General features: G+C 55.1%; 2 protein-coding genes across 2 annotated transcripts; both read left to right on the top strand.

Annotated features, from left to right (window-relative positions):
- Positions 1-2,903: 2,903 nt before the first annotated feature.
- Positions 2,904-10,297, top strand: AADAC (arylacetamide deacetylase). The gene is made up of 5 exons (XM_058843958.1): positions 2,904-3,114; positions 6,830-7,052; positions 7,267-7,336; positions 7,680-7,851; positions 8,483-10,297. The coding sequence occupies exons 1-5, from the start codon at positions 2,977-2,979 to the stop codon at positions 9,089-9,091; spliced, it is 1,212 nt and encodes a 403-aa protein (XP_058699941.1). The 5' UTR covers positions 2,904-2,976; the 3' UTR covers positions 9,092-10,297.
- Positions 10,298-13,280: 2,983 nt separating this feature from the next.
- Positions 13,281-16,159, top strand: SUCNR1 (succinate receptor 1). The gene has a single exon (XM_058843959.1). The coding sequence runs from the start codon at positions 14,288-14,290 to the stop codon at positions 15,287-15,289; it is 1,002 nt and encodes a 333-aa protein (XP_058699942.1). The 5' UTR covers positions 13,281-14,287; the 3' UTR covers positions 15,290-16,159.
- Positions 16,160-23,308: the final 7,149 nt, after the last annotated feature.

Here is a 23,308-nt window from a genome sequence, read left to right as displayed (position 1 = left end):
TGAAATCTGGCTTCTTTACCTATGTTTTACCTCTCAGCCCCTGATAAAAGACCCGAGCTGTGCAGAAGAGGAGATGGCTTTGCTGGTCTGTGCCCAGCCCTGCGTGTACAGGCGTCACTGAGCTGGGACCCAGGGCCAGGCCACCCTCACCCATGCCAGAACGGGCTGGGCTGTCCCCTGCCCAGCCCCTGGCACTGCTGCAGTGGCCATGGAGCCGTGTCCCCTCTTGGGTTTGTTGGGACGGGGTCAAGAACCTTGGGCTTCCACTGACTGTTGTGCAGCAGAGGGACTGAGGAGAGAGCACAGATGGATTTGTAAAATTCTTGATTCGTTTGGAGGGGCCCAGAATTTAAAGAAATGTCTGAAAGTTTGACTAAGGGCCAGTCTTCATCTGTGTTTGGGCTGTTGGCACATGGTTCAGCTTTCAGCCTTCTGTGATGTTTCCTGCTCTGCTCCTTCAAAGATGCTCCAGCCCCACACGCTGCTCAGCCTGACAGAGCTCGACGCTGAGCCGATTTGCTGGTGGTAAAACTTCAGCCAAAGAAATCACCGAAACTTCAAACTGAAAAGATAAAAGCGCTGTGTCCCAGGCTCTGCTTGAGCTTCTGCCTTGCAGAGCGGCCGCTCACTGCCCCCGGCAGCGGCACGGCTGTGCTCACCCTGCCGGAGCGTGCGGCGCCCGGTGCCTCCTGTCCCTTCCGTCTGTGCGGCTTGTCCGTGCCTCCTGTCCCTTCCGTCTGTCCGTGCCTCCTGTCCCTTCCGTCTGTCCGTGCCTCCTGTCCGTGCCTCCTGTCCCTTTTGTCTGTCCGTGCCTCCTGTCCCTTCCGTCTGTCCGTGCCTCCTGTCCCTTCCGTCTGTCCGTGCCTCCTGTCCCTTCCGTCTGTCCGTGCTTCCTGTCCGTACCTCCTGTCCCTTCCGTCTGTCCGTGCCTCCTGTCCGTGCCTCCTGTCCCTTCCGTCTGTCCGTGCTTCCTGTCCCTTCCGTCTGTCCGTGCCTCCTGTCCGTGCCTCCTGTCCCTTCCGTCTGTCCGTGCCTCCTGTCCGTGCCTCCTGTCCCTTCCGTCTGTCCGTGCTTCCTGTCCCTTCCGTCTGTCCGTGCCTCCTGTCCCTTCCGTCTGTCCGTGCTTCCTGTCCCTTCCGTCTGTCCGTGTCTCCTGTCCGTGCCTCCTGTCCCTTCCGTCTGTCCGTGCCTCCTGTCCGTGCCTCCTGTCCCTTCTGTCTGTCCGTGCCTCCTGTCCCTTCCGTCTGTCCGTGCCTCCTGTCCGTGCCTCCTGTCCCTTCCGTCTGTCCGTGCCTCCTGTCCGTGCCTCCTGTCCCTTCCGTCTGTCCGTGCCTCCTGTCCGTGCCTCCTGTCCCTTCCGTCTGTCCGTGCCTCCTGTCCGTGCCTCCTGTCCCTTCGGTCTGTCCGTGCCTCCTGTCCCTTCGGTCTGTCCGTGCCTCCTGTCCCTTCGGTCTGTCCGTGCCTCCTGTCCCTTCGGTCTGTCCGTGCCTCCTGTCCCTTCGGTCTGTCCGTGCCTCCTGTCCCTTCCGTCTGTCCGTGCCTCCTGTCCGTGCCTCCTGTCCCTTCGGTCTGTCCGTGCCTCCTGTCCCTTCGGTCTGTCCGTGCCTCCTGTCCCTTCGGTCTGTCCGTGCCTCCTGTCCCTTCCGTCTGTCCGTGTCTCCTGTCCGTGCCTCCTGTCCCTTCCGTCTGTCCGTGCCTCCTGTCCCTGTCTCCCGTCCCTGCGGCTTGTCCGTGTGACCCGGTGCGGGCAGTGGGTTTTGGTGCAGGGTTGGATGTGGGGCTGGCAGTGGGTTTTGGTGCGGGGCTGGCAGTGGGTTTTGGTGCAGGGTTGGATGTGAGGCTGGCAGTGGGTTTTGGTGTGGGGCTGGCAGTGGGTTTTGGTGCAGGGTTGGATGTGGGCAGTGGGTTTTGGTGTGGGGCTGGCAGTGGGTTTTGGTGTGGGGCTGGCAGTGGGTTTTGGTGTGGGGCTGGCAGTGGGTTTTGGTGCGGGGCTGGCAGTGGGTTTTGGTGCAGGGTTGGATGTGGGCAGTGGGTTTTGGTGCGGGGCTGGCAGTGGGTTTTGGTGCAGGGTTGGATGTGGGCAGTGGGTTTTGGTGCAGGGTTGGCAGTGGGCAGTGGGTTTTGGTGCGGGGCTGGCAGTGGGTTTTGGTGCAGGGTTGGATGTGGGGCTGGCAGTGGGTTTTGGTGCAGGGTTGGCAGTGGGCAGTGGGTTTTGGTGCGGGGCTGGCAGTGGGTTTTGGTGCGGGGCTGGCAGTGGGTTTTGGTGCAGGGTTGGATGTGGGCAGTGGGTTTTGGTGCAGGGTTGGCAGTGGGCAGTGGGTTTTGGTGCGGGGCTGGCAGTGGGTTTTGGTGCAGGGTTGGATGTGGGGCTGGCAGTGGGTTTTGGTGCAGGGTTGGATGTGGGCAGTGGGTTTTGGTGCGGGGCTGGCAGTGGGTTTTGGTGCAGGGTTGGATGTGGGCAGTGGGTTTTGGTGCAGGGTTGGCAGTGGGCAGTGGGTTTTGGTGCGGGGCTGGCAGTGGGTTTTGGTGCGGGGCTGGCAGTGAGTTTTGGTGCAGGGTTGGATGTGGGCAGTGGGTTTTGGTGTGGGGCTGGCAGTGGGTTTTGGTGCAGGGTTGGATGTGGGGCTGGCAGTGGGTTTTGGTGCAGGGTTGGATGTGGGGCTGGCAGTGGGTTTTGGTGCAGGGTTGGATGTGGGGCTGGCAGTGGGTTTTGGTGCAGGGTTGGCAGTGGGCAGTGGGTTTTGGTGCGGGGCTGGCCGGCTCGGCTGCTCCCGGTGGCTGTACACCCTGCTGGGGAAACTTGTTGTTCTGGAAGCTGCACAGTGGAGTAACCTCTGCCCCGGGTGATACGACAAGAAATCACCTCCTGGCCGGGACCCAAGCAAAACACGGGATTAACTTTGCCCTGTGCTGGCTTGTGGCTGCTGGGAGGCGGTGAGAGCTGCTCCCACCCGCGCCGGAGCGGAGCCTGCAAGCATGGGGACCAAGCTGCTCTGCCTGTGCCTCCTCACAGCGCTCCTCGGCTACTACATCTACAGCCCGCTGCCCCCGGAGCTGGCCGAGCCCTGGACAGTGATGCTCGTCTCGGCTGCCTTCAGGGCCGTGGGGCACCTGGTGAGGCGGAGGGGGCCGGGAGGGCAGAGCTGCGGCCGGGGGGGTTCTCGTGCTCCTGGGGCTCCGGGCACACGCGTGTCCCGCTGCGGGCGCTCTACGGTGCGGTGTCACACTAACTGAAGGACAGCGGGAGCTGAAATGAAGCACTAAACTGACTGTGATAGAAAGAAATGTAGGAAAGATTTGATCTTGCAGCCTTGAGAAAGGGCCGTTCAGAGAGTGAGATGTGGGGTGTGACTGTGGGTCGACAAGCACAGACAAGTTTCTCTTGCTTTCCAGTCCTGTGCACTCGTGCCTGACTCATCCCTGATTCCTGTACTCAGCTCCCTGGCAGCACTGGCTATCGGCGGGGGAGAACTAGAGCAGCTCTCACATTCTGTTGATTTTTGTGGTTTCATGGAAATCCACTGACAGAATAACCCCCCAAAAACAGCATGTCTGTGTGAGACAGCCCTTTTTGGCAAGGGGTACCTCTTTAGGGCTGTTCAGTCTGCAGGAGGAGGGAGGATGAGGAGTTTTTTGGGGTGTGTCAGGGCCCCCTGTTTTGATTTCAGGGGTTGAGGCAGTGGAAGATGATAGTGGTGAGAAAGAAAGAAAGAAGCTGTAGCCTGCAGTGTTGGTGTGCTGCCTTGCTGCTTCCCCTCCTAAATCCCCTGCTGGAGGGAGCCTGCAAGGAGGGCACGGGCAGCTCATTGTCCCTGCCCGCCTGGTGCCTGCTCGGTCACACTGTCACCTCCCTCACCTCAGCACGGCACTGCCGGCAGCAGGAGCGTCCTGTTTGTGCAGGGACCGTGTGTTTTCCCTGCAGGATGGAGCTGTGTCCGGGGTGCCTGGGGACAGCGGGGCTGTGGGCAGGCATTTTGTAACTGGACTCTCATCTCCTGTGAAACCATAATCCCAAGGGACGGACACAGCCACAGCGTCCCCGGAGCTGCACTGAATTAGATTTACGCGGCTCTAAATTGTCCTTAGTGTACCCTGAATGGCTGCCCAGGTACAGGGCAGTGACTCGCGGTCACTCAGGGCAGGGCTGTGTTTGCAGACCCAGCTCTGGTCTTTCGAGCTCCCTGATGTTGGTTTGAGCAAAGGGAGCAAAGTGCCACCCTCGAGCATTCCTGAGCAGTGGAATCCTCTCCAGAAGGGTGTGCCAAGAGCACACGGCACGGCACATCTCCGTCCCCTGGGCTGTGGCAGGTCCTGGGGAGCCCCAGCCCAGCAGCTGCCGGTGCTGAGTCCCTTGGTGCTCCCCTCTGAGCAGCAGGGAGGCTGGCAATGTCTCCCTTGGCTGTGGATGCTCATGTCCTGTGTCCATGTGCTGCCAAGGTGGGGAACAGCCTCTGAGAACAAATCTGCCGCTTGCTGTGGTGTCTGAGCCCTAAATCCCTCGAGTGTTTAAGGAAGTACCCCACACCCTTGGTCTGAAACGCCTGCAGAAAGTACAAAACACAACACGATGCTTTTGCTGTCGTTGTGTGACGTTTCCCCAGAGCCCCCTCCCTCCTCAGGCAGCACCAATCCCTCTGTGGAAGCCCCAAAGCCCAGAGTCGGGCCCCGCTCTCCAGCTGCCCGTGTCGGGTCCATGGGGAGCGGCCCCCGAGCTGCTGCCCCTCTGCAAGCTGAGCTGCTGGGAGCCCTGTGGGCACTGCCCAGCCACAGCCGGGCTCCCTTCCCTCTCCCCGGCTTTTGGAGGGTCTGTCCTTGCTCCTCACTGCAAGGGGGGGTGACTGGGGACAATGCTTTCCAAGGCACAGGGATCCCAAACCCCAAAGTGCTGCCTTTCCTGCTCCATAACACCCAATAATCTCACACCGGGATAACGAGTGATTTTCAGATGAGGACACCATTTCCTTTTGTGGTTTTCCACAATATAAATTGTCCACTTGTGGAAAACAGAGCTCTGGGAGCACTGGGAATCCTCAGTGCTGGGGCTCAGGGAAATCCTCCCACCGCGGGGCTTTCACAAGCTCATTGGAGTCACAGCAGGACTCACTTTGACTGAGATATTTGTTTTTTCAAGATGTTAATCCTTGGGGGAAAAAGCAACAACTGAGAAATGTTTATGCAAATTGTGTCAATGTTGTGGCTAAAACGGCAATTCTGGCACCTGTATTTGTTTGTTTTCATGGAGCTAATGGCAAGGACCAGTGTTTCCTTTTGCCACGTACCAGCGTGTGATTTAAAACCACAACACAGCGCCTGCCCACTCATCTCCATCCCAATTCCAGGGATTGGCAGGGCTCCTCCTGGCATTGCGCTCCAAGCCTTCAGAGAGAGGTGACTCAAAAATGTGGTGACAATCCCTGTCAAAGACTGCCAGCAAGGGCTGAGCTGTGTGCTATTCTAGCTCCTGAAACAGAAGGTTATGTCATGGAATCCCAGAATCCCAGACTGGTTTGGGTTGGAAAAGATCCTTAATTTCATCTCATTCCAGCCTCCTGCCAAGGTCAGGGACACTTCCATTAGACCAGGTTGCTCAAAAGCTGGTTATATGTAGATGGTGATTAAACAGTTGATTTAATACAATTTTAAGAAAAACAAATACAACAGGCAGGGTCAGACTGTGTGACTGCACACCATCACAGCCTGAAGTCTAGAGCTTACACCATCAGCAGAGGACCAGTTCCAGCATGGGGCTCTCACATTGTTCCAATAAAGCATCTCTTGGGAGCCAGACTTCAAACAGGTTCTGCACCAGGTTTGGATACTTTCTTTTAAAACTCAAACCTGCTGTGAATTTCATCTGTTTTCACCTTCAGATAACATGAAAGAACTGGGCTTTATTTCATATTGTTTCAATTGCGATGTGATGAGGCTGGGGTGGGAAGAGGGTCATGTCCCACGGCCAGGGGTGGTGGTGGAGGAGCCGTGCTGCTGGTGCTGGCAGCAGTGCAGGAGCTGTGGGTGGCTGTGTGCAGTGTGTCCCCGGGCTGTCCCCACAGCAGGCAGTGTGTCCCTGGGCTGTCCCCACAGCAGGCAGTGTGTCCCTGGGCTGTCCCCAGAGCAGGCTGGTGGCAGGAGCTGTGGGTGGCTGTGGGTGGCTGTGTGCAGTGTGTCCCTGGGCTGTCCCCACGCCAGGCAGTGTGTCCCTGGGCTGTCCCCACGCCAGGCAGTGTGTCCCCGGGCTGTCCCCAGAGCAGGCAGTGTGTCCCCGGGCTGTCCCCAGGCTGGTGGCAGGAGCTGTGGGTGGCTGTGGGTGGCTGTGGGTGGCTGTGGGTGGCTGTGGGTGGCTGTGGGTGGCTGTGGGTGGCTGTGTGCAGTGTGTCCCTGGGCTGTCCCCAGGCTGGTGGCAGGAGCTGTGGGTGGCTGTGGATGGCTGTGGGTGGCTGTGGATGGCTGTGGGTGGCTGTGGATGGCTGTGGGTGGCTGTGGGTGGCTGTGGGTGGCTGTGGGTGGCTCTCTGTGCCTGTGCCGGTGCTGTGGGTCGCTGGGCTGGGCACTGGGCTGTGAGGTGACCCCATAAACAGCTCCCAGGTGTCTGGGAGGAGCAGGGAGCAGCAGCCCTGGCTCTGGCCCTGCTCGACAGCTGGTGGCAGTGTCAGAGCGTGTCACAGAGCGCTCCTCGCACCGCCAGGCTCGGATGGATGCGCTCTGCTGCTGTTCTGACTCCTACAGCGGCTTCACACGCTTGTGCAGGGCATTGCAGGCTCCACGGGAATTCAGACTGACACTAAAGACGGCTGCACTTGAAAGAGTTTCCCGTTCTCTTGTGCTTTAGTCGGAGGCGGCCGAGCTGCTGGGGCTGATGCACTACATGGAGAGCTTGAGGCTGATCACGGTTGTGGAGCTGGTCGCTCCCACATCCGATGAGAACGTCACTGTGACAGAGACAGAGTTCCAGCAGGTCCCCGTCCGGCTGTACCTGCCCAGGAGGGCAGCCGGGGGGCTCAGGAGGGCCATGCTTTACTTCCACGGCGGCGGCTGGTGCCTGGGAGACGCAGGTGAGCTCTGCTCCATCGCTGAACACCTCCGCAGCCCTGCCAAGCGCTGCCCTTCGCTTCCCGGCATCTGCCACAGGCAGGGAGGGGCAGGGGACCGCTGTGGCACCGGATAAAAGCAGGGGGAGCTTTGGGAAAGGCAGCTGAAAGCTGCTGCCCAGAGGAGCCGGCAGTTCTGGGCGTGGGTCCGTTCTCACGCCCTGGGCTCTCATTTCAGGCATGCACGGCTATGACTACATGGCACGGAGGATTTCAAACGAGATAAATGCTGTCGTGGTGTCGGTCAAGTAAGACATTCTCCTTCCAGATGGCATGAGGGTTTGGAATAAATTAATCTGTTTCAATGAATCGGATTTTTCAATGTTTCTGTATTTGGTCACTTTCCTGCTGATTTATTCTGATTTATTTATTCTGTATGTGGTGCTTTCCTGCTGATTTATAAACATTTGTGAGCAGAGGCTGCCAGGGTGACAGTGGGGAATTGTGGTTGGTGGCTACTTTGGCTTTATGAAGATGGGTGGGTAACAAAGTGGATCCTCTGGGATGGCCAGCTCCCACTTCTCTGGGCACAGGAGAAATAATTCTCTTTATTAACAGCAGGTACTAACACGCTTCTCTTGCCTCCACCAGCTACAGGCTGGCCCCTCCGCACCGTTTCCCCGCCCAGTTTGAAGATGTGTACTTGGTGACCAAGTTCTTCCTCCAGAGCGAGGTCCTGGCCCAGTACGGGGTGGACCCTGCGCGGGTCTGCGTGGCCGGGGACAGCGCCGGGGGCAACCTGGCCGCGGCCGTGGCACAGCAGGTACAACAGAAATGGTTTGCAAGCTCAGAATCAGTATTCCTGTCGTTTCACCACCACTAAGAAAAGCTCAGCTCCCAGCACTCGCTGGTCTGTGCACACAGAATGTCACAGGGCACCGGGGGCCAGGCAAGTGACTGTGCCTGAGCCCCTCAGTGACATCACATTTATTTGTTACATCTCTAAGATGCACAGAATTGCTATTGCTTGTGTTGTAACATCTCAGAGTTAAAAAACAAACAAATGAGCGTGCTCTAAATTGTGTGAAATGATAAGGAGACCTAGAAACCTGAAAGTTTCATGATGCATGAATGGAAATTTTCTGAATCTATAGAAAATCTTCTGTCAATACTCCAGAAAGCATCAAAATTTCAAAAAGTATTCCTCAAAAAAATTATCCTTCAATATAAGAAATAAAATTAAATTATATTTTATGTTTGAGAATTTTTATTACAGCATACTGTTGATGACCCGCCTACAGATTCAGAATTTCTTAATCCTGGTTTTATCGATAATCTTATTTTGCTCATGTTGCAAGATGTGTGTCTTAATTCTTTACCTCAAGTGACCTGTCAGCGTGGGAGAACCGACACCTTTACTGATTCTTTGCGATGCTTTCTGGTTTTTTCTACAGCTGTCGGAGGACCCTGAAGTCAAAACGAAGCTCAAAGCTCAAATTCTGATCTACCCGGCTCTGCAGGCCCTGGACCTGAATCTGCCGTCCTACCGAGACAACGCCGACAAGCCGATCCTGTCCAGGTCACTGATGGTCAGGTTCTGGAGCGAGTATTTCACATCAGACCCCGCTCTCAGGGAGGCCATGGACTCCAACAGCCACGTCCCGGCCGAGTCCAGCCACCTGTTCCAGTTTGTGAACTGGAGCCGCTGGCTGCCCGCGGAGATGAGGAAGGCTCACGCGTACGGCGGCCCCGCGCCGGGCGGAGCGGAGCTGGCGCGGAGGTTCCCCGGGTTCCTGGACCCGCGGGCGTCGCCGCTGCTGGCCAGCGAGTCCCGGCTGCGCCACGTGCCTCCCGCCTACATCCTGACCTGCGAGCACGACGTGCTGCGCGACGACGGCGTCATGTACGCGGGCCGGCTCCGCGCCGCCGGCGTGCCCGTCACGCACCACCACGCCGAGGACGCCTTCCACGGCGCCGTCACCTTCCTCGTGTGGCCCTTCAAGCTGGCCGTGGGCCATCGGCTGTTCGACGCCTGCCTGGACTGGCTGAGGGAGCACCTGTGAGCGGGAAATGGAGCCCTCCCGCCCGCCAGGTGTGACTGGGCCACGGAGCCGGGCTGGATTTGGGCCGCGGTTCCGTCTCCCTTGCAATTCCCGCTGTGTAGGGGCTGGAGCGTGTCCCACCTTCTCTGGCAGGAAATCAGCCTGATCCTAACCCACGCGTTCTCCCGTGCCGTCCTCTGAACCTCAAACCCCAGACTGCCAGCACTGCCCTGGGGCTCCTCTTCTGACCCTCAGCCTCCGGGATTTGGTGTTTTGTCTCTGTTGCTGCTTTTTCTTCCTGTCACAGCAGCCTCAGACCGGCGTGTGCCAAAGGGCCGGGTCGCTGTGGGACACGGGACGCGCGGGCTGGCTGCTGTCCTGTGTCCCCTTTGGCTCTGAGGGATGTGGCAGCAGGGCCCTGCTGCTGCTGGGGGTGATGGGGTGAACAGAAGCACCAGGAGGCTGCAGGAGGCTTGGGACAGCTGCAGGGACCTGCCCATCCAGGCTGGGCTGGGGCTGCTGTTCCTGCCCTGCACAGCTTGAGGGAAACACTTGGAAACCCTGTGGGATGGCTGAAAAATTGTGCAAGTGTTTTAGGCTTTGTTTGTTTGTTTTGGGGTTTGTTTATTTGGGTTTTTTTGTTGTGTTGTGGGTTTTTTTAAAGCACATCTCTTTTTCCTACTTCCTTTCTTTAATCCTTGAACTAGCAGGAAATAGTGGAGCAAACCAGCACTGGATATTCACTGGAAAAAGGAAGCTGTGAAGGTCCCAGCCTTATGATAACACTGCTGCATGGTCTGTGCTCCACTTACCTGTTAAGTCATGTACTAGGTGTTCTATTGTCCTTAAAATTGTTCATCAGATTTTACACATGTTTCCTTAAAATCTAGAATTAGCTTAGTAGCTTTATAGGCTTGAAAAAGAAACATGGTTCAGCGGGCTGTGTGGAGCAAATAACCTCTGTGTAAATATTCTGTGTGTTAAATAGAAACCCTAAAATTTTTGACTGAAGCATGAATGCAGGGGTTGGCTGTTGGTTTAAGCAAATCAAACACTGAGCAGGTACTTCATGTTCTCTGCTTTTCTTTTGCATAAAAGGTACTGAATCTTCAATAATTCTGGGTTATTTTTCCTGAGCAGCCTGTTCAGATGGAATGCATACGGGATGATTGCTGTTTTCCATCTTTACTCAGCTGAATATAAGCATTAAAGCTGGTTTTGATTCCAGTGCAGTGTGTTTTGTCGCTCAGTGTCCTGTTCATGGACAGGGCAGGTGTGCTGAAGCCCCAGGTGTCAGCTCTGCTCCCACTGCCGGCAGGGGCTGTCGGGAGGGAGGCAGCACTGCTTCTGTAGTTCTCTCTTTGCACCTTTGCACACCCTCTGGATGCACATCTGGGCTCCCTGCTCAATCCCAGAGTGTTTGGGAATTACTCCTCGCGTCTCCCTGCAGCTCTGCCAGCACATCCCAGCGCTCCAGTCTGCTGGCAGAGGCAGTTGTGCTGCAGTTTTATTCCCCTCACATTTGGAATTAATTAACAGCCTCTTAGTGTTCCTGAGGAAGTTGGGCTTTGGGGTTTTGCTCAGTAACTCCTTTGGTCTGGTTTTCTATACAGTTTTAGGGTCCACAAGAATGTTCCCTGGGATGGACATCTCTGGGTTGTGAATGCTAATGGAACGAGCTCAGCTGGGGTTTCCAGGAGGACAGCCTTGCTCAAGAGACTGCTTGGGCAGGATGGTTGTTTTTGATTTGGAGGGGCCGTGCACACTTCACATCCCTCAGCAGGTTGCCCTGCTGTGACCCAGGCTGGCTTTGGCTTTTCTCCTGCCCTGCAGCTCTGGGATGTTGCTGATAGAGCAGCACTGGGCTGAAGTGTTGGGGTCAGGTGGCTTTGCCTCGCTCCAGGGATGCTGGAGGTGCTGTGCCAGCCCAGCTGGAGCAAACCTGGGCCATCCTCCCTGCCCACGCTGCCACCAATATCGTGTTTCCTCAGGCATCAGCTGTGTCAGGGACACTGAATGTCTGTCTGTGAGGCAGAAGAAAAAATTATGCTCTAAGCAACAATGCCAGCCAGAAATTGCCAACCTTCCGTTGTGTGTTTTTATAGGACTCTCTTGGAACCAGAAGTAAATGGCTTCTAAGCACCAGCACCTAAATATGGACTCATGATTGATTGGGCTGTATGTTTTTGTTTAGGTTCTTAAAATAGACTTTTGGGATTGGAAGTGCGTGGTGAGGCACAAAATGAGACAGTGAAAGCTGCACTATTGATGTTGCTGGCAGGAGAGGCTGGAGCTGCAGTAAACAACCCATTTATCCACACCAGAAAACAAGACAAACCACCACAAGGGAAGGCTTTGGTACTCCTCCAAAAGCCTTCCCTTGAAGGGAGAATTGGATTTGGTGGTTGACAGCCAAGGACAAAGCTCAGGCTCACGACCCTGTTTGGAGCCAGCTCTGGGTGCAGAGATCAAACCCTCCAACGGTGCCCAAGCACAGGGAGACTGATCAGACTCTCCTAGCACAGGGTGCACTGGTAGGTGCATGAAGAGAATGGGGTTCCTGCTTGCAAGTGAGTCAAGGAGGAAATGAGGCATCCTCGAAGTATCCCCAGCAATCCGGGCTTCCCCATTACCCATTTCTGAAAAACCCTTAATGTTTTGTTGAAGTACTACACTGGTTAAAAAAACCAAAAAATCCCCAAGAAACCACCCTCAAAACCCCAGACCCTGGGACCTGCCAGTGCCCTTGTGTTCCTGGTGTTTCTGGAGGCGTTGGTCGAGCTGTTCTTGGTGTGCTGTGTGCTCAGCCAGGTCCTTGCTCCCGGGAAGGGCTCGGGGAGGGTCCCAGCGCTGCCCTCGCAGTTCCCCCTCCCGCTTCCTTCTGGTTCCTCACGCTGACCCTGGCTGGAGCCCCCCAGCAGGACCCAGCCTGCCCTGCCAGCAGCTGCCTGGAGTGGAGTGCCAGGTGCTCCAGAGCCACAGAGCCTGCTGCTGAGACCCCCAGCTCAGGGGATTCTCACCGACAGGGCTGCTGAAAGGCAATGGAGTTACAGGTACCAGCGTGTGTGACTGGGACAGCCTCAAAATAACTAAGGGTTAGAAAACTGTTGAGAGGTACAATCAACTGATGCTATAGTCACAGAGCTGTAAAGCAGGAGCCAATCTAAACCTACTGAAATGGCATTAAGGAGCAGTTCTTGCTCCCTCACCAGTTTTCTGAGGAGTTACTGCAGCAGGAAGGAAGAAATGCTCCATTTGTTCAGCCCTATTTTATCCTTCAATGCAACAGCAGCTGCCTGAATGAACAAGATATTTAAAAGCTGGTAAATGAGAAGCCAGTGTTGGTTATTAGCCATGGGGGAAATTTTAAATCAGCTTCTGTAATGCCTAAATATGAGCTGATTTATTTGCCTTGTCCCCCAGAGAAAAGCTGCAATAGCTTTTTATATGTATTAATAGGGTTAATATTTGCTAACTGTGAAGTACATCACAATAAAGGGGAGGGGGGAGGAAGGTAGAGAAGCTGTGGCTGCCCCATACCCGAGGATGTTGAAGGGCAGGTTGAATGAGGTCTAGAGGAAGGTGTCCCTGCCCATGGCAGAGGGGGTGGAATAAGTCTCTGTGGGGTTTGGTCATTCTGCATTAGCAGCATTAATTGTATTTTTATCTTTGCCGATAACTGCTGTAGCAATGCTGGGCAGAGCAGCGAGCTTTGGAGCGGAGATGCGCTGCTGCCTGAGAACCAAGGCTCCTCTTCCCACCTGTGCCCTCCCGCAGGCCCCGGCTCTCTCAGGGCATGGGGTGGGAGCAGTGGGTGCCTTCTCCCTCCCAGCTGGTTTCCCAGCGGCTTCCTGTGAAGGGGAAGTGTTGTTTGCATCTCGACAGCTCAGCAAACAGATCCCGCCTTCGCCTGGCCCCGTTCATGAGCGAGCCGGGCGCGCAAACCGCCGGGATCCCGCAGCTCTGCCGGGACTGCAGCACCAGCCCTGGCCATGGTAAGGGCTCCAGTGCTGGGCAGCCTCTTCTGTTCCTCTGCCAAGCCCATTTCTGAGTGTGCTTCTAACTGCTTTACCTTCCCACCTTAACAGTGATCCGGCAGCCTTTTCCTAACAACTTGCTAAATTAATGTATCTGTCCACTCCAAGCTTTAAATTATTATTGCTGTTTAAAGTGCTAATGTCCATGATGTGCTTTCCAGATTTAGCCTCTCTCTAAGGTGTTGGGTTTCTCCTCAAGAGCAGACAGGGCTCGGCAGGTGCAGCAGGTGGGGTCTGAGCAGAGCGAGTGCTCTCTGTAGCATTTCTGTCTCCTGGGGGCACAGAGTTCGTACAGAGACTTGATGGAAATAGCTTTATGAAGTCTTTGTTCTGCCTCATGATCTCCCTTCGGAATGAAATACAGTGCTTTGAGGGCAGAGACCTGTGAACAAGTTCTTGACACTGAAACACCTTTGGAAATGCTTAACCTCAGCCTGAGTTTGGTTTTGGTCTATATCCCAGTTTCTGGCATTTGGTTTTCTCTGCTGTCCAATTGTTTGCTGACCCTGTATCCAAGGCTCTCACCAAAGGCTGTCTGTGTCCTGTGGCAGGGGCAGGTGGCTTTGCTGAGGAGGGAGAGGAGTAAACATTTGAGATCCTGCTCTATTTCCTTCCCTGAAAGCATTTCTTGAACCTTTAGAGAGAAAGCAAGCTCTGCAGCTTCGAAGAGCGCTTTGGCAGAACGCACAGACGGGCTCCATGCTCCGTGCAGTGTTACCAGCACACAAAGTGCTCGGTTAAGGGCTGGGTTAATTTAACAAACACATCTCTCCTGGCTCCCCGATGAGTTCTGAGCAGGGTTCATCCCTCACCAGCCTTGTCAGCAAACCTCTGCCTCGGTGACGAGGGAGGAACACGGGACTGGCCTTGGGTAACCGGCAGATGACTCCACGAGGCGCTGACAGGGCACCCGCGGGCTGGTTTCACTTTCCTGGCCCCTGGAACTGCCCTGGCTTTGGCCAAGCACGTTGTGACTGCCACCTTCATCCAGGTGATGCTCCCACTTCCCCACACAGCTCTTCGCTGTGCAGGTTTCATCTTGCTCTCTACCTGCTCAGTGTCTGCAAGTACCGATCCCGTGTGTGAGAGACATTGTTTGAGGTCACATATCCACTTACCCTGTAGGCTGGAAGGAAATAGCATTCACTGATTACAGCAATGATATAACAGTAACTGTGCAATGGCCTTTTACTTGGGTTTGGTGTTTATTCTTTTCCTTTTGATTTTCCAGGCTATGAATGAGACCAGTGAGTGTTTTCTGACAAACAGAGTACTAGAAAAATATTATCTCTCCACCATGTACACCCTTGAGTTCATTTTAGGTGCCATTGGAAACACCATTGTGGTGTTTGGCTACATTTTCTGCCTGAAAAAATGGAAAAGCGGCAACATCTACCTGTTCAATTTATCCATATCAGATTTGTTATTTCTGTGCACTCTGCCAATACTGGTGAACAGCTACTCCCAACATCAGTGGGCAAAGGAGGGCGTGCTGTGCCACAGCAACAGGTTCCTGCTGCACGCCAACCTGTACAGCAGCATCCTCTTCCTCACCGCTATCAGCGCTGACCGCTACATGCTCATCAAGCACCCCTTCAGGGACCACACCCTGCAGAAGAGGAGAACAGCTCTCATGGTGTCCATTGCCATATGGATTGGGGTGATCCTGGAGCTGCTGCCACTGGTGCATTTCCTGGAGCCTCCAACTCCCAGCAGCAATTACAAATGTCTCGATTACGCAAGCTCCGGAGACCCCGTGAGAAACCTCATCTATAGCATGTTCCTGACTGTCTTCGGCTTCCTCATTCCCCTCCTGACCATGTGCTGCTTCTACGTGAAGATGGTTCGTTTTCTTAAAAACAGGAGCGAGCAAATCAGCTCTGCCCTGCCCCTGGAGAAGCCCCTTACCCTGGTGATCCTCACCATGGTCATCTTCTCCCTGCTCTTCACTCCCTACCACGTCATGCGCAACGTCCGGCTCGCGTCCCGAATTCCGGCCTTGAACGTCTCTGAGTGCACGCAGGGAATCATCAGCACCATTTACATCATCACCAGACCCTTTGCCTTTCTGAATAGTGCCATTAATCCTGTTTTTTATTTCCTAATGGGTGACCAGTTCAGGGAGATGCTGATGGCCAAAACAAGACAGCTCTTGGGCAGGCTGACAACCACTGGGAAGTGAAGGAGTAAGGAGACCCCTTGCAGTGGGAGAGGTCTGGGAGGAAACTCTCTTAGGGAGAGCATTCAACAATGTGATTTTCTTTAGATAACTTTATTTATGCAATAGAATAGGTGTGAGCTGATTGTGTTCCTCTAAATGCAGCTGTTACCTTATTGTATGGGAGATTTCTGCTGAGCTGCCTGCAGCAAGCCAGGGGGGGAATGCTCTGCTGGAGCAGGACAGCAGGACCGTGCTCTCTGACTGGGACACCCCACAGCCAGGTAACACGGCCATCAAAAGAGCATCAAGTCAGCTCCTGGAGGGAGAACACACTGCTCTCAGACAGCTGCTCCGTGAGCCATAACGTGGGCTTGGGCTGGGACACAGCGCGCCTTCCTGCGTCACCAGGCACGCTGCCACGGCACTCACACAGCCTCTCGTGCGGGATGGAGTTACCTGTCTCCAGTGTAACTGTCCAAAAGTGCCCGTGGCATCCACAGCCTGAAGCAGAACTTCCTTCAAACTTCATTAGCAAGTTCTACTAATGAACCAGGAGCTAATGAGGAGCCAGTCCCTGCCTGATCCCTGCAGGATCGATCAGCAGCACAAGTTACTCTCCAATGGACTGACCTGACTTCAAAGAGACAGGGGAAAGATCGATGGGGTAATGAGCTCCTGTGAGCTCGGGCTGGCCAGGGCTGCTGGGAGGGAAGGTGGGCAGGGTGTGGGCAGCCCCCTCCCCTGCCTGTGCTGCTGCAGGCACCGAGGGGCCCCAGCCCTGCCAGGGACTCACTGCTCCAGGGATCACCCAGCTCACCCTGGCTTCTGCTCTCTGATGTGTCAGTCACCTGCAATGTGCTTCACCGTGCTGGAGGCACCAGCTCCCAGATAATAAACCACTTAAAAAACTAGAAAATGTCTCCTCTGTGTTGTTTTACTTTGTTTGCTGACCTCTGGAGTATCCACGAAACCCCAACATCTGCCTTGGTCTGTGTCACATGGTGCAGTGGCTGGACACAGCCCTGTCACAGTGTTATCAAGGCAGGTCTGGGTCCCAGCCCCGCACAGCAGCAGCACTTCTGTGCCCACCAGGGAGATGACTTTGTGCTCTTCACAGAAATGCAGAAGAAACTTCACTACTTTTGGGGGTTTTAGCCCAGAAACCGCTGTACAGAAGCTCAAGGTGCTTTGTCAGTTCAGATTTCCTCCTCGAGGCTGGGTTTGCTGGAAGAGGAGGCACTGCCAGCCCAGCAGCAGCCAGGTGTCACTGCCCTGGTCTTGCTGGGGTCCTTGTCCTCATCCTGCCCAAGGAGCCCAGGCCCCGAGGCAGGGCTGCAGCCACGGGCACACCGGGAGCCACTGCCCTCTCCGAGAGGTGTCTGTACAGCAGGAGCCATCCCATGGCCAGGAGATGATTTCTCTCTGTAAACGATGTGCAGTGACAGTTTTTATGGATTAATATGCTCAGTTATTCATTTTGCTGTGTCCACTGAGGTGAGCAGGGTCATCTGCTCCTTCCAAGTGACGGAGTCACTGAGGGCTCCTGCCTGAGCACACACTGGCATGGCTTTACCCACGGGCACTCATCAGCCTCAAATGCATCCTCTTTCTGTCAATGTATACCCCAGATCCATCATCAGAAAGGTGCAAAGGCAGAGCTGGTCCTGTGTCCTGGGATCCCAGTGCTGAGCAGAGCTCCCAACCTTCTGCCACCTGGTTTCCTCACAGTGATGCTGGTTTTGCCCCAGCACCTGCCTGGTCACCTGTGACCTGCAGTGGTCACGGCAGGTTCTCCTCAGCTGGGCAGCTCCAGACAGCGCCCGGGCACCTCAGAGGGCTTCAGAGACTGCTGGGCTCTGGTCCTTCCCCCTTCTGAGACAGCCCTGGTTTGTACTTTTGATTTAGTGGCAATCTCTAAAGTCTCCATGACTTCCATTTCCCTAAACTAATGAGAGAAACTTCTGATCATGGCACAGTTTACTGAGGCCTTGCAATGAAAAATGTGATAGAATAAAAGCCATTATGTTCAAGCTTCGCATACTCTTTAATTCTTCTACTCCTGAGTAGTACATGGAAAAATCTAACTTAATAAAGCACCAAAGCATTACCTGGTTCACCTGAGCTGGGCTAAGCAGGGCTAAAGTGGGTGAAGGTGTGGGTACAGGTGATGGGCAGTGGGTGAAGGTGTGGGTACAGGTGATGGGCAGTGGGTTTTGGGTGCAGGTGTGGGTACAGGTGATGGGCAGTGGGTGCAGGTGTGGGTACAGGTGATGGACAGTGGGTGAAGGTGTGGGTACAGGTGATGGGCAGTGGGTACAGGTGTGGGTACAGGTGATGGGCAGTGGGTGAAGGTGTGGGTACAGGTGATGGGCAGTGGGTGAAGGTGTGGGTACAGGTGATGGGCAGTGGGTACAGGTGTGGGTACAGGTGATGGGCAGTGGGTACAGGTGTGGGTACAGGTGATGGGCAGTGGGTGAAGGTGTGGGTACAGGTGATGGGCAGTGGGTTGTGGGTACAGGTGATGGGCAGTGGGTTGTGGGTACAGGTGATGGGCAGTGGGTGAAGGTGTGGGTACAGGTGATGGGCAGTGGGTGAAGGTGTGGGTACAGGTGATGGGCAGTGGGTGCAGGTGTGGGTACAGGTGATGGGCAGTGGGTTGTGGGTGCAGGTGTGGGTACAGGTGATGGGCAGTGGGTGAAGGTGTGGGTACAGGTGATGGGCAGTGGGTGAAGGTGTGGGTACAGGTGATGGGCAGTGGGTTGTGGGTGCAGGTGTGGGTACAGGTGATGGGCAGTGGGTTGTGGGTGCAGGTGTGGGTACAGGTGATGGGCAGTGGGTTGTGGGTGCAGGTGTGGGTACAGGTGATGGGCAGTGGGTGCAGGTGTGGGTACAGGTGATGGGCAGTGGGTGAAGGTGTGGGTACAGGTGATGGGCAGTGGGTGAAGGTGTTGGTACAGGTGATGGGCAGTGGGTTGTGGGTGCAGGTGTGGGTACAGGTGATGGGCAGTGGGTGAAGGTGTGGGTACAGGTGATGGGCAGTGGGTTGTGGGTGCAGGTGATGGGCAGTGGGTGAAGGTGTGGGTACAGGTGATGGGCATTGGGTGAAGGTGTGGGTACAGGTGATGGGCAGTGGGTACAGGTGTGGGTACAGGTGATGGGCAGTGGGTGAAGGTGTTGGTACAGGTGATGGGCAGTGGGTTGTGGGTGCAGGTGTGGGTACAGGTGATGGGCAGTGGGTGAAGGTGTGGGTACAGGTGATGGGCAGTGGGTTGTGGGTGCAGGTGATGGGCAGTGGGTTGTGGGTGCAGGTGATGGGCAGTGGGTGAAGGTGTGGGTACAGATGATGGGCAGTGGGTGAAGGTGTGGGTACAGGTGATGGGCAGTGGGTGAAGGTGTTGGTACAGGTGATGGGCAGTGGGTTGTGGGTGCAGGTGTGGGTGCAGGTGTGGGTACAGGTGATGGGCAGTGGGTACAGGTGTGGGTACAGGTGATGGGCAGTGGGTGAAGGTGTGGGTACAGGTGATGGGCAGTGGGTGCAGGTGTGGGTACAGGTGATGGGCAGTGGGTGAAGGTGTGGGTACAGGTGATGGGCAGTGGGTGCAGGTGTGGGTACAGGTGATGGGCAGTGGGTGAAGGTGTGGGTACAGGTGATGGGCAGTGGGTTGTGGGTGCAGGTGTGGGTACAGGTGATGGGCAGTGGGTTGTGGGTGCAGGTGTGGGTACAGGTGATGGGCAGTGGGTTGTGGGTACAGGTGTGGGTACAGGTGATGGGCAGTGGGTGAAGGTGTGGGTACAGGTGATGGGCAGTGGGTTGTGGGTGCAGGTTCTCCCAGGCAGAGCCACACTTGGGCTGCAGGCACCGGCATCAGCACAGCTGGACACGGGCTTTGGTTCTGATTCAGATGGGGGGTTTTTTTTGGTTTCATTTTGTTTTGTCTTCCCTTATTTTGGGTGTGGACTGAAAATGCCTCCAGAACAGGAATTCAGCTGTGAGTCAGCCTGCAAACAGCCCGAGTATGTTTTAGTGGCGGTAAGTGACCTAAAAATAGCTGTTCCTGGGAAGAGCAGTGAGGGGAGGGCGAGGGGCTGCCCTTGGCCCTGCCTGGCTGAGCGCTCCCAGCCCTGCTGGCACTTGCCCAGGACCTTGGGCTGCACTCGGGCTCCTCCTCAGGTGTGAGCTGCAGGAACCTGGCTTTGGAGGGGATTCACAGCCAGCTCCACACCCCTGAGAAAACATTTGGGTCTGTCTCTTATTCATTCCAAACCCAACCAAACCTCAGGTCCTCTGCAGCTTGGAATGTGTAAAACGTCCTGCAATGTTTTTCCTGACATTTAGAGGGGATTTCCCGGGTTTGCCTTTGCTCCCATGGCCTTTTGCCCCAGCACTGCCCGGGCAGCGCAGCCCTGGGCTCAGGTGCCTCTGCTCCTTGGCCCCAGCTCTCTGCAGCGCTCAGTGCCACAGCAGCTCCTGCTCTGCTTTATTTTAGTCATGGTTTATGGGGACATGTGTGCAGAGCAGCGAACTGCCCAGCCAGGCTGTCCTGGGGCTGTGTGAGCCTGCCTGCCCGGCCAGCCCCGGCCACTCGGGCAGCTCAGAGCCGGCTGCTCCTGCTGGCACCAATGAAGATACAAATCCAGCTGACTTCTGCTTGGTTTCAATTCGGTTTTCACTTTCTAAAAATATTTAAGCTAAAAATATTCTTCCTGGAGCCCAGGAGGAGCTTTACCTCGGGGCACTGTGTACAGCAGCCCAGCGCTCTCCTTTGGCTGGGGAGGTGTGCTCACCCCAGCCCGAGGTGTGCAGCACTCGTGGAAACACCCACAGCTCCACCTGCTCATTCAAAGCAGCTTTTGGATCAGCAGCATCGGGGGCTGACCTGAGCACACAAACACCTGGGGCAGAGCGCTGCAGGGAGCTGGTGGCAGGGCAAGGTGCCTGCAAGACTCATCTTCCTTTCAGTTTTCTGTGCCTTATCGAGCTTTTGACCCACAAAAGTGAAGTGGAACCTTTAACCGCTGCTCTGCTCATTCTTGCACTCTTGCCTCACTTCCTGACACAGCTACATAAGAGTCACAGGATGGAAGGGCTCACAAAAAAACCGTCCAGATGAAATAATTAAATTATTTGAAAAACAAAGCAATCCAGCAGCTTGCCTGCTGCCTTTTGAAATAAATCCTGTGCTCTTGGTTGCTCCAAGGCTTGGTCTTAGGAATTCTTTTTCCTTCCCAGAGACCTGCTCTGTTTGGTAAATGCTGTTCAGGGACAGACACGGCCCACTTGCTGTTGGCCCGATTCTTTCCTTCTGATGGGAAAGGTGGGGACTGAGCCTGGCACAGCCCAGCTTTCAAAAGAGCCTGGGGGAAATCGTGGAGGAGCTGCTGGGGCACCCAGCAGGTGATGCAGCGCTGGGCAGGGCCTGGGGAGTGTCCCCTGGCCAGGTGAGGGGCTGGAGCAGCGGGCAGTGGTGACAGAGCAGGGTCTGGATCCCAGCTGCCCCAGCAGCTCCAGCAGGATGGGGCTCCAGAGGGTGGGACAGGAGCCCTGGTGCTGCTCCCCTGCCTGCACGAGGCTCCTGGGCTGCTCCTGGCTGCTCCTGGGCTGCTCCTGAGCTGCTCCTGGGCTGCTCCTGGCTGCTCCTGGCTGCTCCTGGGCTGCTCCTGGCTGCTCCTGGCTGCTCCTGGGCTGCTCCTGGCTGCTCCTGGGCTGCTCCTGGCTGCTCCTGGCTGCTCCTGGGCTGCTCCCCTGCCTGCACAAGGCTCCTGGGCTGCTCCTGGCTGCTCCTGGGCTGCTCCTGGGCTGCTCCTGGGCTGCTCCTGGGCTGCTCCTGGCTGCTCCTGGCTGCTCCTGGGCTGCTCCTGGGCTGCTCCTGGGCTGCTCCTGGGCTGCTCCCCTGCCTGCACAAGGCTCCTGGGCTGCTCCTGGGCTGCTCCTGGGCTGCTCCTGGCTGCTCCTGGCTGCTCCTGGGCTGCTCCTGGGCTGCTCCTGGCTGCTCCTGGGCTGCTCCTGGCTGCTCCTGGCTGCTCCTGGCTGCTTCTGGCTGCTCCTGGGCTGCTCCTGGGCTGCTCCTGGGCTGCTCCTGGCTGCTCCTGGGCTGCTCCTGGCTGCTCCTGGGCTGCTCCTGGGCTGCCACAGGTGCACAAGGAAGGAGCCAGCTGAACAGCTAAGAATGGTCTCTTTTATAAGTAAATAAGTTACAGCAGAAAAAAGCGCTGCTGGCTGTGGCACTGCTTGGGGCAGGGGGGTGAATCTGCTGGAGAGACAGGCTGTGTGAGTGTGGTGGGACAGATGCAATCAGCAGTTCCTGCAGAGGAGTTCAGTGACCCAGTTTGGGTTATCTAGCACGGGAAATGTGTGTTCAGTGCTCGTGCAGCAGCCTGAGGGTGAGCTGCTCTGTGCTAAGGCAGGAGGTGAAGTGTGGCTCGTGGAAGCACGGCCCGTGGCTTCTGCAGCTGTAGTAACAGAGGCAGGGTGCAAAAAACTAATCCTTAGAGCTGGGTGACAAGTGAAAGCACTCAGAAATATCCCCTGCAAATGGAAGTACGAAGAGCAGCTGTGAGCCAAGGCAGCCTGGAGCTGCCCCCGGGCTCTGCAGGGATACCCAGCACTTCTGTCTCAGCTGGGCTGGCAAACGGCTTGGGATGTGGGAACCCTTCCAGCAGCAGCCTCCATCCTTGGATGGTACTTTTAAAAGTACTTTGGACTTTCTCTTTTTCCCTTTAAACAGTCCCAGAGTCTCCTCTCCCCTGATCAGCCTGTGGAGTCTCTCAAAACAAGCATGACGTTACCTGGGGGGCCCTGGGCTCACATCTCCTTACAGCTCCTGGCACTTGAGGGGTTTTCCATTCTCCTAAAGAAATGCAGCTCCTGGGACGCCTGCTCGTGTTCCCCTGGCAGGTTTACTAGCGGAAATCCTCCTCCTGCAACAGCACAATGGCTGGGGGCTCTCCAGGGTGAGCAGCAGCCAGGGAAAACAATCATCATCCTGTTAGAGCACATTTCTACAGAGGCCCGAATTTAAAAACCTCGTGTAAGAGGTTCAATTGCCATGATTTTATATCTAGCAATATATTTTTGACAGGAGAGGAAGTACTTTATCATCCTAATGCTTATTTTTCTTTATGGTCTATGGGGATATTCCCAATATTTTTGCAGGGAATGCTTTAGCTATCGACCACCCTCAGAAATGCCTGCTTCTCTGAGGTTTGTGTCTATAGTACTGTCACAGAGAAATAAGCTTTCTCTGATCTGGGAGCAAATTATTTTTAGTGCCCATTTGTCTTTCAGGCTGTTTCTTCTTATTTCCTTTTAATTAGTTTTTGTGCATTTCAGGGCAATCATTACAAAATGGTGGCACTTCATGCTGCTCATTTTGCTTCATGTAGAGAAGTGTCACAGGATGCTTTAGATGGCTTGATTTCCATAAAATCCCTTTGAATTCAGGGTTTGGCTGTGTTTCAGGAGTGCTGTGGCCCCAAGTGCCTGTCCCAGCCTCATCCCTGCCTTCCCACAGGAGCAGTGAACGTCCTTCATCCTCATCCTGTGCATGGAGCTGGAGGTGATGAGCAGATGCTCTCTCCTCTGCTTTGATTTCTGTTATTTCCTAGAAGGATTGCAATACTAACCTCAAAGGATCCCAAAATGACTTTTCCTGTTCCCATCTGAGATTAATTCAGTTTTTGTTTTCTCCTGCCTGCAACACCTTTGGGCAGTGTTTGGTATAACTTGGCATGGGAAGAAATAACATCAGAATTGACCTTGTACCAAAATAAATAGAGAGGAATTAATGTTTAGTTACAATTATCCTGTTCTCATTAACAGTTCCTCTGCTTACTGTGACATACAAGGTTCCAAGGGGTTTGGTGTGACTTTTGCTATATTTATGAAAGCAGCTTTTCCAGACCTGCTGCCAGTGTGAGGAAGAAAAACCCTGCTTTCTTCCTGAAATGCTTTTCAGACTATTCTATTTAATTTTACACAATTAAAGTACTGCTTTACACAATTAAAGATAAAAATAAACAGAGTTTAATGGTTCCTCTTAG

This window comes from Poecile atricapillus, chromosome 8, assembly GCF_030490865.1.
Source record: "Poecile atricapillus isolate bPoeAtr1 chromosome 8, bPoeAtr1.hap1, whole genome shotgun sequence".
In the NCBI taxonomy this organism is placed as follows: Eukaryota; Metazoa; Chordata; class Aves; order Passeriformes; family Paridae; genus Poecile; species Poecile atricapillus.
The sequence above is the reverse complement of the archived record's forward strand: the minus strand, read 5'-3'. Positions and strand labels throughout refer to the sequence as shown.

Bases quoted from the DNA above. Each gene is read 5' to 3' on its own strand.
- AADAC (XM_058843958.1), top strand. From the start codon at position 2,977: ATGGGGACCAAGCTGCTCTGCCTGTGCCTCCTCACAGCGCTCCTCGGC. The intron at 7,053-7,266 runs GTGAGCTCTGCT...CTCTCATTTCAG, and splicing joins CTGGTGCCTGGGAGACGCAG to GCATGCACGGCTATGACTAC. The intron at 7,337-7,679 runs GTAAGACATTCT...TGCCTCCACCAG, and splicing joins GCTGTCGTGGTGTCGGTCAA to CTACAGGCTGGCCCCTCCGC.
- SUCNR1 (XM_058843959.1), top strand. From the start codon at position 14,288: ATGGCCTTTTACTTGGGTTTGGTGTTTATTCTTTTCCTTTTGATTTTC.